General features: G+C 41.8%; 2 protein-coding genes across 2 annotated transcripts in view; both read left to right on the top strand.

Moving 5' to 3' along the window:
* The first annotated feature begins 409 nt into the window (after positions 1–409).
* On the top strand, positions 410–3,347 carry LOC131683665 (TBC domain-containing protein kinase-like protein). The gene is made up of 4 exons (XM_058965847.1): positions 410–1,560; positions 1,637–2,439; positions 2,500–2,771; positions 2,830–3,347. The coding sequence occupies exons 1-4, from the start codon at positions 509–511 to the stop codon at positions 3,289–3,291; spliced, it is 2,589 nt and encodes an 862-aa protein (XP_058821830.1). The 5' UTR covers positions 410–508; the 3' UTR covers positions 3,292–3,347.
* A 10,638-nt stretch (positions 3,348–13,985) lies between these two features.
* The window catches only part of LOC131683655 (chaoptin), a 179,286-nt gene continuing 175,534 nt past the window's right edge, over positions 13,986–17,737 (top strand). Inside the window, exon 1 of the mRNA XM_058965820.1 lies at positions 13,986–14,318. Within this exon, the coding sequence (XP_058821803.1) occupies positions 14,310–14,318 (9 nt within the window). The 5' untranslated portion in view covers positions 13,986–14,309. The remainder of the gene's footprint in view (positions 14,319–17,737) is intronic.

Below are 17,737 nucleotides of genomic sequence, written 5' to 3'. Positions count from 1 at the left end.
GCATTTTTTTGGCGAACACTTCTATAATACATTCAACGATTGAGTAGACCGAATATATTCAATGTTTAAAATTTTCAGCAGAACAAAAGAGAGGCACATAAAGAACTATATTATCGAAGACTAATACAGAACATTTCCTTCACTAAACAGGTACACACATACGCTATGTATGGTCTTATAAATACATTTAATTCCAAGTTTGATTAAAAAATATCAAACATTACTAATGAAATTATTTCCCGACGCGTGCCATTTACCCTATAAAAACGCCCGCTTTTACGACAACAAATTTGAGTTATTGGGAATGAGCGTGCATAGATCTGGTTAATAATTTTCATATTTTTATACATAATTGTGTAACTTCAACTAAGACTGTAGCTGTCATGAATGTCAACAACATCAACAAATAATATCTCCAGTTTTCATTGATAACGTTAGCAATTTCTAAAAAAGGGCGTTTTGAACTGTTAATTTTAAACATATTGCCTTGCTTATCCTGTTCGCGGTGATGCGTGTAACAGCCTTCCCAGGCGATCAGCAGCACGAACAGAACCGTAGCAGCAGTGTCTTCTCCCGTGGTAACTCACTGGTCATGGCACCGGCCAAGCTGAACTATCGTATATCTGTGTCGACGTTTTTCGCCAAATCACACCCCAGCGATGAGTGCTGCGGTAGCAATGGACTTCCGTTGACACCGAATTCGATTGGAATCTACGGCCGGGCGCAGCTGTTGAAAGGGGAAACGCTCAAGCACGAGAATTTGTGTGAATATTTGGATGTTGTCCGGGGAAAACACGAGAGGACTATTATTGTGCAGGAATACGCGGGTAGTCCTCTGACGGAGACGTTCATCGGGGAGAATAATAAACCGGAAACTTTGATGCGAATTGGGTACCAGATTCTGAGGGCAGTTGCCCACCTGAATGAGAGGAATATTATGTGTCGGAATTTGGAGCCGGTTAATGTGCTCATTAGCAGAGATTTCAGTGTCAAACTGTACAATTATGGACTGTATTATATGACTGATAGTGGGAAATATGTCTCATTTCCGATTGGTAATTTGAAATATCATGCACCAGAAGTCTTGCTAGGTTCCAAAGGAAACTTTAAAAGCGATGTCTGGGCACTTGGAATGATTTTAGCAGAGTTGGCTCTTGGTTGCAAACTATGGGACATACTCAAATTGTCACAGATTGTGCGAAAAATACTCAGCCTGACTGCGGTTTCAAACGTTTTTGAAAAGTTAGCTCGCGAGCACGGTCAGCTCGAATTGTATCAAATGTTAGATCCGGCCCTGCGGCGTATCATCGAGGAATGCCTAACTGTATCAGTTCGGAAACGTCCTCAGGCTCAGGAACTTGTAGAAGATGAAGCTTTCGATTTTCTGCGAGGCGAAACATTCTGCTCGCTTGATCCAGCGGGATTAACCTTACTAGAGAAACATTGTGGCAATTTATCTGAAATATACTATCTCTGGCAGCTGGCCGGTGGAGATGTGCAGCAAGAACTGAAGAAAGAGGGACTGGTCAGAAGCGAAGCTCCTATACTGTCCATTCCAAAGTAGGTCCATTCTCTTCAAACTTATAGTCAAACTTTATTTGTTTCCATACGTGAAAACAATCTGTTTATATTTCAGCTTGGTACTTCTGAACGGAAAATCGATTTCTCCACCCAAAAGCCAGAGCTTCCTCCATGACTGCCGCATAATATATCTTAACTTCAACATTCTACTGGAACGACTATCAAAAATCCCCGAGGAGGACTACCTACCATTGATTTACACCACCAACGCCTATCTGGAGTCTCCAATCTTCAAAACCGATCTACCGTTGGTGATCCGTGAGCGTGATACCGTTTACCAGTTTTATCGTATCATGTTGCTGAAAACGCTACTCCAAGGATACCCGTACACTCAGGATCTACTGAAGAGTTTTGCCAGCAAGGACATTCCTCCTCCGTTCCGTGGTCACGTATGGGCCTGTCTGCTTGGAGTAGTGGAAAATGGTCTCTACGAACAGTTGGACAAGTGTACCCCCACCCATACGGATCGGCAAATTGAAGTTGATATTCCTCGTTGTCATCAGTACAACGAGTTACTTTCGTCTCAGGAGGGACACACGAAGCTGAAAAGGCTTCTCAAGGCTTGGGTTACCGCCCATCCGCAGTATGTCTACTGGCAGGGTTTGGACTCACTAACGGCTCCGTTTCTGTATCTGAACTTCAACAATGAAGAGCGAGCGTTTCTCAGTCTTTACAAGTTTATTCCAAAGTATCTGCACTTGTTTTTCTTGAAGGACAACTCTTCGATTATCAAGGAGTATTTGGTGAAATTTTTCCAGTTGATATTTTTCCACGAACCTGTTTTGGCGAAGCACCTTCATGGGATCAATTTTATTCCGGAGCTGTACGCTATTCCATGGTTTCTAACCATGTTCAGTCGTAAGGTTTAATAGTTAGTTTAGGCGATATCTATGATAATTTTCGTTTGTATTATTTCAGATGTTTTCCCGCTTCATAAGATTTTTCATCTTTGGGATAAGCTTATACTAGGAGACAATTCGTACCCGTTGTTTATCGGTATCGCAATCCTAAAGCAACTTAAAAACACGCTCCTAAAATCAGGGTTTAACGAATGCATACTACTGTTCAGCGATTTACCAGATATCGTAATGGAAACGTGCGTGAATGATTCGGAATCTATGTATCAATTTACACCTAGAAGCATAACGTACCGCAAATTTGCAATGCACGAAGAGGAACCAACGGAATTTGTAAACTGCGCCTGCTTCATCAACTTTATTTGATAATTTCATGCTCTTTTTACTTTAGGATCTCAAATACTCGGATGAAGACCACGGTGAGGTACAAACTGAGCTTTACCCCCGCATCAGCGTTTACGATTTGATTAGATTGCTGAGAGATCGTCCGAGCAACGTGGCAGTTTTGGATCTGCGAAGCAACCTGGAACATAAGAAGGTGGCAATCGAAAACAGTGTAAACATTCCGTTCAGTTCGGTTGCGCTAAAAGAAACACGGCTAGAAGTGTTGAATGTGCCGAAACTGGAACAATATCTACGGAACAAGATTCCCGTCATCTTGAGTACGTCGCACGAAAGTGCAATATTGTTTGCTAAATTTTTGGTCGATTGTCATGTTCCGTATGTGTGCATTCTGCATCGAGGCTTTGAGGCAATATATCGAATAGACGATAAATTGATTCTCCAAACATTTGACTACATTAATACACTAGCTAAAAGTGTACCGAGCATCTCTAATTTTGTTGAATCTTAATGTTGATTATCGCAATGCTAGCATTTTTAGGAGTATATTAAATATTATTTATTCGGCATTTGCATTTTATTCAGTTCAAAACCACTTTCGAAATAGTTCGATACAATGCCCGGTCAACCATTCGGACATCGGCTTGGAGTCCTGAATGATGGACGAAACGTTTTCTGTCAGAACTACAACTCCGGCTCACATGCATCATCCGATTCCAGATACACAACCCCCGTGAGCCTAATTACAGGCGGAACTCAGGCATCACGACGAAATCACATTGCGATCCTACTACAATCCGGTAGCTGGTGGTAGTATACAGCCAGGGTTCATTTTCATTCCAGTCGGAAGCTTCCGACTTATCGTTTTCGACTTAGCCGACTCAAGTGCGAAGGATGCGGAAGGCTGAAAATTGGATGATTGGAGTACTAAAATCAATCTGAATTGAACAATGTGACCAAGTTTCAGCTGAGCTGGGTTTAGACGACACTCAACCAAAATCGGTTAACCAGAATTCTATTTCAAATGATGCCAGAAAATGTTTCCCTATCCCTCCCCAAACAACTCGATCAAGCTGCAACAGAACAGAATTCCGAATGGACAAAACATTTTCTTCAGAAGTTCGAATTAAACTAAATTGATTGATCAAAAAATGTATTTTACCCTAAATCAGTTGCGCCTAAATGCAGGCAATTCTAGATAGATGATTTACTCGAGTTTCAGCTAGACTCCTGCAGGTGGTGCGAGTGTTGAAGCAGCCCTCTAAGAACGGTTGGTTTCAAAATCGTCCAATGAAGGACATTCGTTGGACCAATTTTGACATCGTCCAAATAACCGTTCAACGAACGTCCATCGTTGGACCCGTGTTGAACGATTTTGAAACAATTTTTTGGACGTCTCAGTGGGAGTGCTCCCTAGCTATGAGGGATGCCAGATGTGAAGATGTGATTTCTTTTTGAAAACAGGTCAAAAAGAACGCGTCCAACATCCAACCAGTAAAATTCAGCCGGAAATGAGTCGGAATTCCGGCTGGTTCCAGTTAGTGTTCCGGCTTCTGTGACACAACAGATTCTATCTGGAATCGGTTGTGTCACTACCCTCTAAGAACGGTTGGTTTCAAAATCGTCCAATGAAGGACGTTCGTTGGACCAATTTGGACAACGTCCAAATAACCGTTCAACGAACGTCCATCGTTGGACCCGTGTTGAACGATTTTGAAACAATTTTTTGGACGTCTCAGTGGGTAGAGCTGGAATCAGGGTGGCCAGATAGAATTCCTTAATATCGGTAGGGTCACTAAAAGTTTATCGGTAGTTATCGGTATGCCAGGTTGTCCCAAAAACGTAGTATTGACATAGAATTGTAAAATGCTGACAACAAAGATCTCAGACCAAATCCAACCCAAAAAATGAATGTTGAGTAGGATGTGTCCAAAATCAATAAAAATCGGTAGTTTTCGGTAGGAATAACAAAATATCGGTAGTTTTGCCTTGGTCGTCTGTGAATCGGTAGGGAAGACCAAAATCGGTAGGACTACCGATAAATCGGTAGGTCTGGCCACCCAGGCTGGAATACCAACTGAAATCAGCTTGAATTCCGGCTCATTTCCGACTGCACTTTACTGAGCAATAGCGCCGTTCGGTAGTTCTACATTATTTCCCTCTAAGAACGGTTGGTTTCAAAATCGTCCAATGAAGGACGTTCGTTGGACCAATTTGGACATCGTCCAAATAACCGTTCAACGAACGTCCATCGTTGGACCCGTGTTGAACGATTTTGAAACAATTTTTTGGACTTCTCAGTGGGTTATATATACAGTAGTGACACTTTTTAACTGGACCGCTTTTTAGTTGGACCTCCGCTAGTTGGACCCTGGGACGGGACCTGCGGATTCGTGTTTTCTTATTCTTTATTTTTGTTTATTATATCTTACTTCTTCGATTCACACACTACTACTTGGTGTAGTTCAAGAAATAACATGGCTTTTTTTTAAACAAACATTGTTGATTTTCGATGAGTGCAAGGTAAAAAATTGCGGTCGTAGAAAAGCGAAAAATCCGGAGATAACTTTTAATCATTTTCCGGTGAATACCGATTTGAAAGAACAGTGGGCGAAGTTCACAAGAATTGACGATCTCGAAATTAATGAAAGCACGAGAATTTGTAGCGTATGTATTTTAAAAGCATTGATATAAGTATTTATTAAATTGTCTGAATAGATCTTTAGGCTCATTTTACGGATGAAGATTAATGCATAGATCCGTCAATATACTCGTGCTTAGATCTTGATTCAGATGATGACGAACTGTATGGAGACAAATTGCGTAGATCTTCCGTTGTACTCGTCGCCAGTCTTGAAGGAACATAATTACGCTAATCTGATTCCTCGTGATTCAAATCGTTCGATCCTCCAGACAGCGAAGACGATTGCAACTCGGTGTTTGATCCACTAACTTCACCTCCAATTTACGAAACAGAGCAGAAATTCCAGCCGCCGAAACGCATCAAAAGTCACAGTAGATGTTTCAGGTAGATACAATATTTGAATCATTAATTTCATTATACTTTATTAATGTAACGTTATTAAAGAATGTGGAAACAGAAGGCAAGGCAATGGAAAAAGGAAACTTTGTCGTGGAAATATAAGTACCTGGAAAGAGAAAACAAAGCCCCAATATCTAATTCCCTGGAGAAGCTGTTTCGTAAAGATCAACTTGACGTACCAACGGGACGCGTCAAGACGGTCCAATGGTCCAATGAAACATTCATTGAAGGACTGAAAATACGCTTTGCTAGTGGTAATGGGTACGACGCTGTTAGACAACTGCCTTACGTTGCTCTTCCTAGCTATCGAACACTGCTGGAGAAATTAATGTACTGCATTTCGATACAGGTATGTCCTTTCAGTGTAATGACGGTTACATCTTATTTTTTGGATTGAATTTTGTTCAAATAACAAATATTTTGGTTACATAACGCTACCTCCTAGCAATGAACTTGCCACCCATGGGCTGGTATTCATGCTGGTTGGAATTGCAGTGCGCTGGAAACAGGTGATAGCTTATGAATTTTACGGTAACTCGATTCCCAAAGGTTGCCAAATCACAAGAGTTAACGAAATCATTGGTATCAAGGTATCGGTTTACAAGTACATTTTGTAACCTGCGATTGTGGCCCCTGCAGTAAGACTATGGTGCATGACTACGGTATTAGTACCAAAAAAGAAAATATCCACGAGAATCATGCAGTTGTGCACCCGTTCGATCCAGATCGGTATTTGGAATTCATACCAGATCCGATACATGTTTTTAAAAGCTGTGTCAACGGTTGGTTTGCTAATTGTGTCATAACTGTACCAGAATGGTATAAACAACGGCAAGGATTGAAATCATCATTGGTAGATAGGGATCATCTGACGCTTCTTGTAGCTACAGAGGACAATCAAGATCTTAAGTTAGCACATCGTTTGCGGCCTGCTGATGTAGATTTTGAGAATCTTAAGACGTCGAATGTCGATAAGATGAAGGTCAGCAATTCTACGAAGTACTGCAGCTATCACGTTGACACTGCGCTCTATGTTCTGGCCGATCAAACAAATAATCATACATTGAACACCACTGTTGCTTTTATTAATGATCTGTCGAAATGGTATGAGCTCATGACGATAAAATCCACAGAAACCCCTCTCAAACAATCGAGTACAGATGCATTACAATATCTTGAAATAATGATCAAACTATTTGGGGACATCAAAGTATGTTCGAAACTGTACTGATTATATTTACCATATTTAATATTATTGTTGATTGTAATTTCTACAGGTTGGAAAAGATGGAAACCATGGCAAGCCTCACTTGTCATGTCCATCAGTGCTGTCATTTGACTGCAGAATTCATTGTTTAGCAATTACCCAGTAAAGTTCAGCCGGAAATGAACTGGAATTCTGGCTGGTTCCAGTTCGCATTTCGGCTCCAGTGACACAACCGATTCTAACTAGAATCGGTTGTGTCACTGGAGCCGGAATACGAACTGGAACCAGCCGGAATTCCGATTCATTTCTGGCTGAGCTTAACTGGGTATGATTTTACAGAGCTGTATATTGTCTCGAAAACTTATTTTCTATTATGCGTATGAAACTGCGAAGACCTACACCAATTCAGTTTCGGGGCCACTTACGAACAATAACTGTTGCACAATGTATGCAAACAATCAAAGGGAGTTCATACGATAAGGATGTGGCGTCTTTCTGACCGCATTCATTGAGCAAATTGACGAAAAAACCATAGAAGACCGTAAACATCGAGCTGCTCAGCAACAAGAGTTCAGCGTAAAGAGTTCTATCGTTGTTGATATCTCAGAACGCGCCGATCAACTGCTCTTGATGGATAAGTCTGAAGCAAACGCATTGTTTCACATTTTCGGATACATCATAGGCAGCACACAGAGAACAAACATCCATGATCGAACAAAAATATTTAAAAAAAAGTGTGTAAACATTTGAATTAATATACGATAAACAATAGCGCCGCCAAACTAACTTATCCCAACTATCCGTCAAATCCATTCCGGAACCGGTTCGAAATCCTGAATGGATTCAGTATGGAATCTTGCTCAAAGAAAACAACCGATTCCGACTCTTTCGATTCATGCATTTGAGCTGGAATTCATACTGGAAGTCCGAACCGGTTCCGGACTAGTTTGACTGGGTAGAGGAATAACCGCTGTCAATTCAGTCGAACTCAGCCACGAAAAAAAAACATAACGACAGTAGCGCACCTGGTTTGGATATCCCAACTACCTTCGAAACCGTTAGATTTTTACACCAGTTGAATGCTGAAGACGGACGTCTGAGATGCAAATAATCGATTATCCGTTAATCGAATAATTTTGGCCCAGTGAGCAAATTTTCTGGCAGAGGCCGCTCTGCTAGATTTCTGTAAGTCTTGGTTTGGCAGCCCTGTCAGATTTCTGCGCGTATCCTGTCGGGTTAGTTGAGCTAGGGTGAACTCGATTTCGCTTGCGTTTTCTGGCAAATTTTGACAGGAACCGAGCAAAACCCTGGCATTACTCTGACATAAACTGTGCCGATGTGAAGATCCTGGCAATTCCTACCTGGTACAATTTAGCACGAATCGAGCAAAACATCTGACAAAGATGTGACAGGAACCGTACAGAGATCTTGGCCATACATTCCTGGCTGGATACGGGATAAAACTGAGCAGCATCGGTTGGTTTAACCGCTTCTGTCAGAAACGGTGGTTGCATTTGAGCGAATTCGTTGCCAGAATTATCGCACAAATCGCGCAAAATGCTCGCAGAAACTCAGCCAGCATCAATTTCGCTATGTTCAACTTTTGCTAACATTCTGCTTGCCACGCTGACCGGGAAGCGGTTAAACCAACCGATCCCGGTCAGCGTGGCAAGCAGAAAGTTAGCAAAAGTTGAGCAAAGCGAAATTAATGTTGGCTGAGTTTCTGTGAGCATTTTGCGCGATTTGTGCGATAATTCTGGCAACGAATTCGCTCAAATGCAACCACCGTTTCTGACAGAAGCAGTTAAACCAACCGATGCTGCTCACTTTTATCCAGAATCCAGTCAGAAATGTACGGCCAAGATCTCTGCACGCTTCCTGCCACATCTTTGCCAGATGTTTTGCTCGATTCGTGCTAAATTGTACCAGGTAGGAATTGCCAGGATCTTTGCACAGTTTATGTCCGAGTTATGCCAGGGTTTTGCTCGGTTCATGTCAAAATTTGTCAGAAAACGCGAGCGAAACCGAGTTCGACCTAGCTCAACTAACCCAACAGGAAACGCGCAGAAATCTGACAGGGCTGCCAAACCAAGACTGACAGAAATCTAGCAGAGCGGTCTCTGCCAGAAAATTTGGTGAAAAGTGAATAAGTTCGCCTCCCACTAAGAAAAGTTGGTTTCAAAATCGTCCAATAAAGGACATTCGTTGGACCAACCTTGAAAGACGTCCAAATAACCGTTCAATAGAAGTTGAACCCGTGTTGAACGATTTTGAAACACTTTTTTGGGATTCTCAACTCAATAGAGATTTCAAACTGGCCGGCATAATTATACCCTCCTGGTTCGAGTTAGTATTCCGGCTCCCCTCTAAGAACGGTTGGTTTCAAAATCGTCCAATGAAGGATGTTCGTTGGACCAATTTGGACAACGTCCAAATAACCGTTCAACGAACGTCCATCGTTGGACCCGTGTTGAACGATTTTGAAACAATTTTTTGGACGTCTCATTGGGTCGTATGATATAACAGATTCTAATTGCTAACTACAAGCAGCCAGAATTCCGACTAATTTTCCGGCTGAACTTTACTGGCTCTACCCAGTCAAACCATTCCGGAACCAGTTCAGAAATCTGAATGGATCCAGTATGGCTGAGTCACCGTGCCCTGGCAGAAAGTTAGCAGCAGTTGAGTATAAAGCGAAACTGATACTGACAGAATATCTGCTAGCCTTTTGCGCGATTTGTGTGAGAATTCTGGCAGAAAATTCGCTTAAATGCAACAACGGCTGCTTTTACTCAGAATCCAGCCAGAAATGTACGGTCATTTCTGTACGCTTCCTGTCATAACTTCGTCTGATGGATTGCTCGATTCGTGCTGAAATTCGAACAGGTAGGAATTGCCAGGATCTTTGCACGGTTTATTTCCGAGTTGTGCAAGGGTTTTGCTCGGTTCCTGTCAGAATTTTCCAGAAAACGCGAGCGAAACCGAGTTCGCCCTAGTTCAGCAAACCCGACAGGATGCGCGCAGAAATCTGACAAGGCTGCTAAGCCAAGCCTTACAAAAATCTGGCAGAACGTTCTCTGCCAAAAAAATTGGTGACTGGGTAGCCCCCTAAGAACGGTTGGTTTCAAAATCGTCAAATAAAGGACGTTCGTTGGACCACGGCTTACATATACTAAGCTAGCTCGTTAGAGTGTAAACATTTGACGAGAGCGCGTCATAGAAATCGTCGGCGAAAACAATTACATGAAATTCATATATTGTTTGCTGCTAACGAATGATCGGCACCTGGTAAATCACAAGGAAGCTATGCGGATGTCCAAAACCTTTGCTATGATCAGAAAATTACGGTGGGATATGTTTTCTATGGCATGCATCCAAATTCCCGATTTACGCTAATAATCACATAGATGCACTGATTATCCACTGTGTCTAGTGTAATTATGGCGTAATTTACGTCAAAAATCCATTGCACACTATTTTTCCCACCGTAAGAGCTCAAATATTGTCAATTAACAACTTTCGAGAAATCCGTTTGTTTATTTAAACGATTTCTCTGACGTCACCGAAAACTGTCAATTCGCGGAATAACAAGCCTCCTTTCTTTGAGCCGTGCGTTGGACGACGTCCGAATAACCGTTCAACAGACGTCCATCGTTGGATCCGTATTGAACGATTTTGAAACAATTTTTTGGACCGATTTCATCAATCGATTTCAAAACGGATTAAGTCGGAATTACAGACACTTTATACACAGACTAGCGAAGTGTCAAAAATTGCAGCCAAACGGACTGGCAAAAAGTGCAGCCAAACGAGCATGAGGGTTTTGAGAGGGGAAGTACAAGAGGAAAGCCAATGCAAACCCACTGAGACGTCCAAAAAATTGTTTCAAAATCGTTCAACACGGGTCCAACGATGGGCGTTTGTTGAACGGTTATTTGGACGTTGTCCAAATTGGTCCAACGAATGTCCTTCATTGGACGATTTTGAAACCAACCGTTCTTAGAGGGCGGAATCGATCGATTGCATTTGAGCTGTATTCTATTCGGAATCGAACCGGTTCTGGATTGGTTTTTACCTGCGGGACGGGACGTGCAAAGTGAAAAACGTAACTGTCACCGCGAACCAGCAATGGCCTGTCATTGCGAACTAGACCTTTCTTAACAATATTCATTTTATTGAAATGGGGTGGGTAGTATCGTAATATCCTGTAACATGTTGCCACAGAGAACAGACATCCATGATCGAACAAAAATATTTAAAAAACGTGTGTAAACATTTGAATTAATATACGATAAACACTAGCGCCGCCACACCAACCTATCCCAACTATCTGTCAAATCGATTCCGGAACCGGTTCGAAATCCTGGATGGATTCAGCATGGAATCTAGCTCAAAGAAAACAACCGATTCCGACTCTATCGGTTGACGCATTTGAGCTGGAATTCATGCTGGAAGTCCGAATCGGTTCCGGATTAGTTTGACTGGGTAGAGGAATAACCGCTGTCAATTCTGTCGCACTCAGCCACGAAAAAAATCCAAACTACCTTCGAAACCGTTAGAGATTTTACACAAGTTGAATGCTGAAGATGGACGTCTGTTCTCTGTGATTTTAGAGTGATTTTTTTCTAGGTTTTAAATACAGGTTCAGACCATATCTTTCCGATGCTTACAATACCATTTGTTTTGATTTATTTGCATGCACCAAGGCCTGCGTTGATGTTTTTCTTTTTCTCAGACACTCTCAAAAGGAACTTCAAACTGGAGCGCCATCAAGCGGTGAGTGTGGTCAAATCTGAAGGGACCGGAATCAAATTGTAAAATGAGCCACAATTTTTTAAAACTTTCTTCATACGATTTACGTCTTTATTATTTGTCTTTGGTAGTACTACCCATACTACCCACGCTATCCGCCGGCCCTGAGAAGTGGGCATAGATGCTATTGGAGGCTTTCTTACAAGTACACCTGCCCGCTGCCCGTACCGGTTCTCCCGAGCGTTACGCTTTTCACACGAGCAAATTGCATACCAAATCTTCTATTTTTGGCAAACTTTGACATCCCCTATTTTATAACTTCGTCAAGCGCGTCGAATTTACGACGAGCAATGAAAAAAGACGCCCAGAGAAAGCTGCCGGAGTTCTGCATTCACACGAGTCTCATTATCCATGATAGGACAATTGAAATTTGCCAAGCCCAATGAGATGTGCTGGGTGCTAAACCAAGAACTGACAGAAACCTGGTAAAACGGCTTCTACCAGAGGGTTCGGTAACTGGGTAGTGTTTTGCCAGCTTTTGCAAACAATCTACAGCTGTGTGCAGATCGAAGATGGAAAAAGGAGCCGGCGTATGAACCATAAATTGCTTAAGGGGACTTTCTCCTGGATTCGGCAGAAAATCAAGCAATATTTGACAATTTTTTGTGGAAAAACGAAGACATACGAATTTCTGCTTCTGATTTTTTATTCATTATTTGTCAATAATCAGATAATGATAAATTTGTTGATGCTCTACGAGTTCAATAGTTGGAAGCCACGATCATACTGCAAAAGTTCAAGGTGTTATGGCTTCATAAAATGTAAAAGAATCTTGCAAAAGTGATCGATCAATTAATGCAAGAAATTTCGTTTCTGGGTTCCGACTCGATTGCTAAATGGCAGCGCATTTCACTAAAATACAAAAATGATGCAGGCTCGATACCAGTGCATTGGTGATTTGTTCTCTACATTTAATCTCATAGTCATTTTCAATCTATTTTGCGTCGAACAAAATACTTGTAATCAGAGAAAAACGACTAGAGCTTAAAAATTAAAAGAGCTTGCCAATCTACACAAAACTCTGTCGTAGCACAACAATGTCCACTGTTCCATTTCATTTCTGCTAAGGAATATATAAGTTCATGTTTTAAACTCCAACAGGAAAAGGGTCATTTTTTGAACCGCCTTCAACCTTCAGCATGACCCTGCACTAGCTCATCAACAGCTTGTTCAAGTGCTTAGATCTACTACTATATTGAATGTGACTGACCCACGTGGATGAATCTCGAGTTACACCATTCTATTTAGCAGCTACCATCGTTGGAATTTGTTTCCACTGTTTCGCTCCAGTTTTCGGATTTAGTCGGTTTAGCTATTGATTTTCGAAACCATTTCACGTAACTAACTGAAAGTCTAAGCTTAACAATGCGAACAACGGACCGTGCAAAAATGTATTAATTGTTAACATGTCGGAATTGATGATTTGAATAAAAGAGCTCACTACTCTAGAATATGTTATGTCACAAGCTTAGTTTATCGTGGTTTAGTTTATCATTCGCTACGCACGCATTAGATATGAGCTATAAACCAGAAGTGCTCTAATACTTTACGCTGCTCGACACCCGACTGCGCATTTCTTGTACATGCATCGTCTTCTATTAATTAATTACCGGATCATATAGGTCAAAACTAATTTATTTACAACTTTTCTTCCAATTTATATCCATACTGAATCGCAAATTGGGCGCATGTGTGGAATGGCGATATGGTCTATGTTCTGCTTCTGTAGTTCTGTATAACTACACTCTGAACAGACAGATCGAATTACACAAGCCGTACAACTATAGTGTAAGGAAAAAAAGAAGTCCCGACACTACGCAACTTGTTGGACTTCCGTCGGAGAAAAATTTTAATCCAGACACACCACAACCAATCCATTCGGGAATCGACCGACAGCGTATGTACCTACCGTAATTTGTACCATCATCTGCACAAAACCTGACGACACGATGAGAACTGCCATACACAACATATGCGATACGACGCACGACGGGGAGACCTCAGTCCACCGTAAGACAGTGCGACAGAAAAATGTCCACCAAAGCGAGTCTGTCAACAACGGTCTGAACGGAATGTACATAGGGGAGATAATTAGATTAGAGGCCCTTCTGCTACCTAGACCAGGCACCGTTCGCCCCAAACTGGAGCAGCTTATTTGATGGTCATTGCTGGAAATCCAACTTATTAGTCCGCCGAGTGTCGATCCGTGCGGTAACGGTTCTCGAGGATCTGGCGTTCCTTCCTGTGGTGGTGGTGGTGGTGTCCGAAACTCCTGTTGAGAGTTTTTTTTAAAGTGGCGTGAGTCGTGCCGGTTGCGCAATCAGTGCGCGGTGAATGTGCGAAAGTGCAAAACTTAGTCCCCCTGATCAGTGATATTTGGTGGTTGTGTGGCAGGTGAAAGGAAGACTACCCCGGAAGTGATCCGGTGCGTTTCATCAAGGACGCTCAAGCGTAAAACGCGATCAAAATGACACGGGTTTGTTGATTACTATTGGTGTTCTAGTTCATCGTATTGAGACCAGTGAATAGCTGCAAGGATTTTTTTCGGATAAGTAAAATATCTATCATTGATTTGTGTGTAAAAGTATGTATTGTAACGCACGAAACATGTAGAATTATCGATGTCAGCTGATGTAATTCAATTATGGCATGCTAATTAAATTGTAACTTCATTGAATGGGGTTCCCTTCATGTTATAAGGATTGCGTAATTTATGAATTGGGTTGCTCAGAGGAATCGACACAAATTCTTATATACGCCTTTTTAAACAATTTGAAAGTGAATCTTGATACCATTTTAGTCTAGAACCTACTTTTATCGAATCAAATTTCTCTAACAATCACTATTACCTCACAAAACGAAATAAGTCTTTTACTGACAATAAATAATGACACCACATTGCCGACTTCCTCTAATAAATTTTCATATGAGATACTTTTTAAGCTGATCTTTGAGAAAAATCTGATTCGCATGTAGTTTCAAGTTCTGTCATAACCTTGAACAAGTTACTAAATTACGCATCAATTATAAACTCATTATTGATTCTATACTGCGCGGAGTGGGCGTTCACTTGTGGCCGCACATCAGCTCTCAATAGATTACCCAGCTCGGCGAACTTCTCCGGCTGCGGCTCTTGAGACTGGTCTACTAAAATGTACGCTTCCAGTAACCTCCTATGGATGAAGAGCAATTATAAATTGGACAGGGGTGAGCTTGAATAATTGTCAATGATGAACTCGTTAAACTGTTTTTTTCTTCTTCTGAGTCAACGACGATATACTTGATTTTTTAACATTTGTTTAAAGCATTGAAAACTTTACTATTCTGTCTATGACTGGGTGTCATTTTGAACTTCTGAAGTGTATCAGCCACACGAAATTGTAGGATGTATTTAAACGAGTTCCGGTCAAAGTATTTGAAATTTGTAATTCTGAATAATTTCTTTTTGAGTTCCAGCTCAGACGCAACAATTGATTTTGATGTGGTCGGTGTTAAGTCAGACCGGACTAAGTCGCAAAACATCAAAAAATGAGATAATAATAGCACTGGATAAAAAATATCGTCAGCTACATTCGACTTTTGCCAGATTTGAAATATGTAACAATAAACAAGAATTATGGCAAAAATTAATTTACAATCAAAATGTAAAAGATGCTGTGATTCAAACTTTAAACTCGTTTTTCTCGAAATCAATATTTTGTTACTTAGTCCGGTCTGACAACACCGACCATGTGTTGTCTTTTCTGTAGTTCTGTTCACCAGTTTTCCATTTTTTTTATTTTCGAGCAGAAGTGAAAGAAACTGCCCCCTAAAAACTGTTGGTTTCAGAATCGTCCAATGACGGACGTTCGTTGAGCCTGCGTTGGACGACGTCCAAATAACTGTTAAACAGATGTCCATCGTTGAACCCGTTGTTGAACGAGTTTGCAACAATTGTGTGGTCTTCCCCAGTTAAACTCATTCCGGAACCGGTTTCGATTTCTGAATGGAGTCACCCACTGAGACGTCCAAAAAATTGTTTCAAAATCGTTCAAAACGGGTCGGGTCCAAGGCATCTGTTCTAAATTTTGTTTATTTGTTTTTTTTTATTGTTTGTCACTTATGTTACACATATTGTTTTTTCTGCTGTCAGTCGTCACACATACTAATGAAAAAATCTCGATCGATCTGTTTTAGTCGGTGATGTAAAATAGAACAGCCCCCCAGTTACGCTCAGCCAGAAATGAACCGGATTTCTGGCTAGTTCCAGTTCGTATTCCGGCTCCAGTGACACAACCGATTCAAGTTAGAATCGGTTGTGTCACTGGAGCCGGATTACGAACTGGAACCAGCCAGAATTCCAGTTCATTTCCGGCTGAACTTTACTGGGCCATACAGAATACATCGGCGTTGCGAACACCCGGTCAGCGTGGCAAGCAGAAAATTTCGCAAAAGTTGAGCAAAGCGAAATTGATGCTGGCAAAGTTTCTGCGAGCATTTTGCGCGATTTGTGCAAGAATTCTGGCAACGAATTCGCTCAAATGCAACAACCGTTTCTGACAGAAGCGGTTAAACCAACCGATGCTGCTCATTATTATCCAGAATCGAGCCAGAAATGTAAGGCCAAGATCTCTGCACGCTTCCTGCCACATCTTTGTCAGATGTTTTGCTCGATTCGTGCTAAATTCTACCATGTAGGAATTGCCAGGATCTTTGCACAGTTTATGTCCGAGTTATGCCAGGGTTTAGCTCGGTTCCTATCAAAATTTGCCAGAAAACGCCAGCGAAACCGAGTTCGCCCTAGCTCAACTAACCGAACAGGATACGCGCAGAAATCTGACAGGGCTGCCAAACCAAGACTTACAGAAATCTAGCAGAGCGGTCTCTGCCAGAAAATTTGCTCACTGGGCAGCCTCAGTGGACATTCAGAAATTCGAACCGGTTCCGGAATGGGTTTAACAGGGTGGCTTCAGGAATTAGGCGTTGACGTTTCTGAGACGTTTCTGATCAGCTGATTATTTCTTGTTTACTTATTCTGACGTTACTCCGAGGGGTGCGACGTCCGACAATATCGTTGATTCGATCCAACATCAAACGCATCGGACTAACGAAAGTTGTTTGTCGGACGAGTTTTTCTGTTCGCAGGAGTAGACTTGTTGACAGAACCCACCGCTGAATTGTCAAACAAACGTCTCATGGATTGCCTAATTCCTGAAGCATACACCCTGTTAAACCCATTCCGGAACCGGTTCGAATTTCTGAATGTCCACTGAGGCTGCCCAGTGAGCAAATTTTCTGGCAGAGACCGCTCTGCTAGATTTCTGTAAGTCTTGGTTTGGCAGCCCTGTCAGATTTCTGCGCGCATGCTGTTTCTGGCAAATATTGACGCGTTTTCTGGAAAATATTGAGAGGGACCGAACAAAACCCCGGCATAACTCGGAAATAAATCGTGCAAAGATCCTGGCAATTTCTACCTGGTAGAATTTAGCACGAATCGAGCAAAACATCTGACAAAGATGTGACAGGAAGCGTACAGAGATCTTGACCGTACACCCAGTGAGCAAATTTTCTGGCAGAAACCACTCTGCTAGATTTCTGTAAGTCTTGGTTTGGCAGCCCTGTCAGATTTCTGCGCGTATCCTGTCGGGTTAGTTGAGCTAGCCCACTGAGACGTCCAAAAAATTGTTTCAAAATCGTTCAACACGGGTCCAATGATGGACGTTCGTTGAACGGTTTTTTGGACGTTGTCCAAATTGGTCCAACGAATCGAGCAAAACATCTGACAAAGATGTGGCCGTACATTTCTTGCTCGATTCTGGATAAAAGTCAGCAGCATCGGTTAAGATGGATGTCTGTTCTCTGTGGTTAAAGGCACGGGAATGTTCTGGCATCACTGGCCCACAGAGAACAGACGTC

The sequence above is a fragment of the Topomyia yanbarensis genome, chromosome 1, assembly GCF_030247195.1.
Source record: "Topomyia yanbarensis strain Yona2022 chromosome 1, ASM3024719v1, whole genome shotgun sequence".
NCBI lineage: Eukaryota > Metazoa > Arthropoda > Insecta > Diptera > Culicidae > Topomyia > Topomyia yanbarensis.
This window is presented reverse-complemented; position numbering and strand designations above follow the sequence as displayed.

Excerpts from the sequence above, each read along its gene's own strand:
- LOC131683665 (XM_058965847.1), top strand. The coding sequence starts at position 509 with ATGCGTGTAACAGCCTTCCCAGGCGATCAGCAGCACGAACAGAACCGT. Across the intron at positions 2,440-2,499 it reads GTTTCTAACCATGTTCAGTC|ATGTTTTCCCGCTTCATAAG; the intron begins GTAAGGTTTAAT and ends GTATTATTTCAG. Across the intron at positions 2,772-2,829 it reads AAGAGGAACCAACGGAATTT|GATCTCAAATACTCGGATGA; the intron begins GTAAACTGCGCC and ends TTTTTACTTTAG.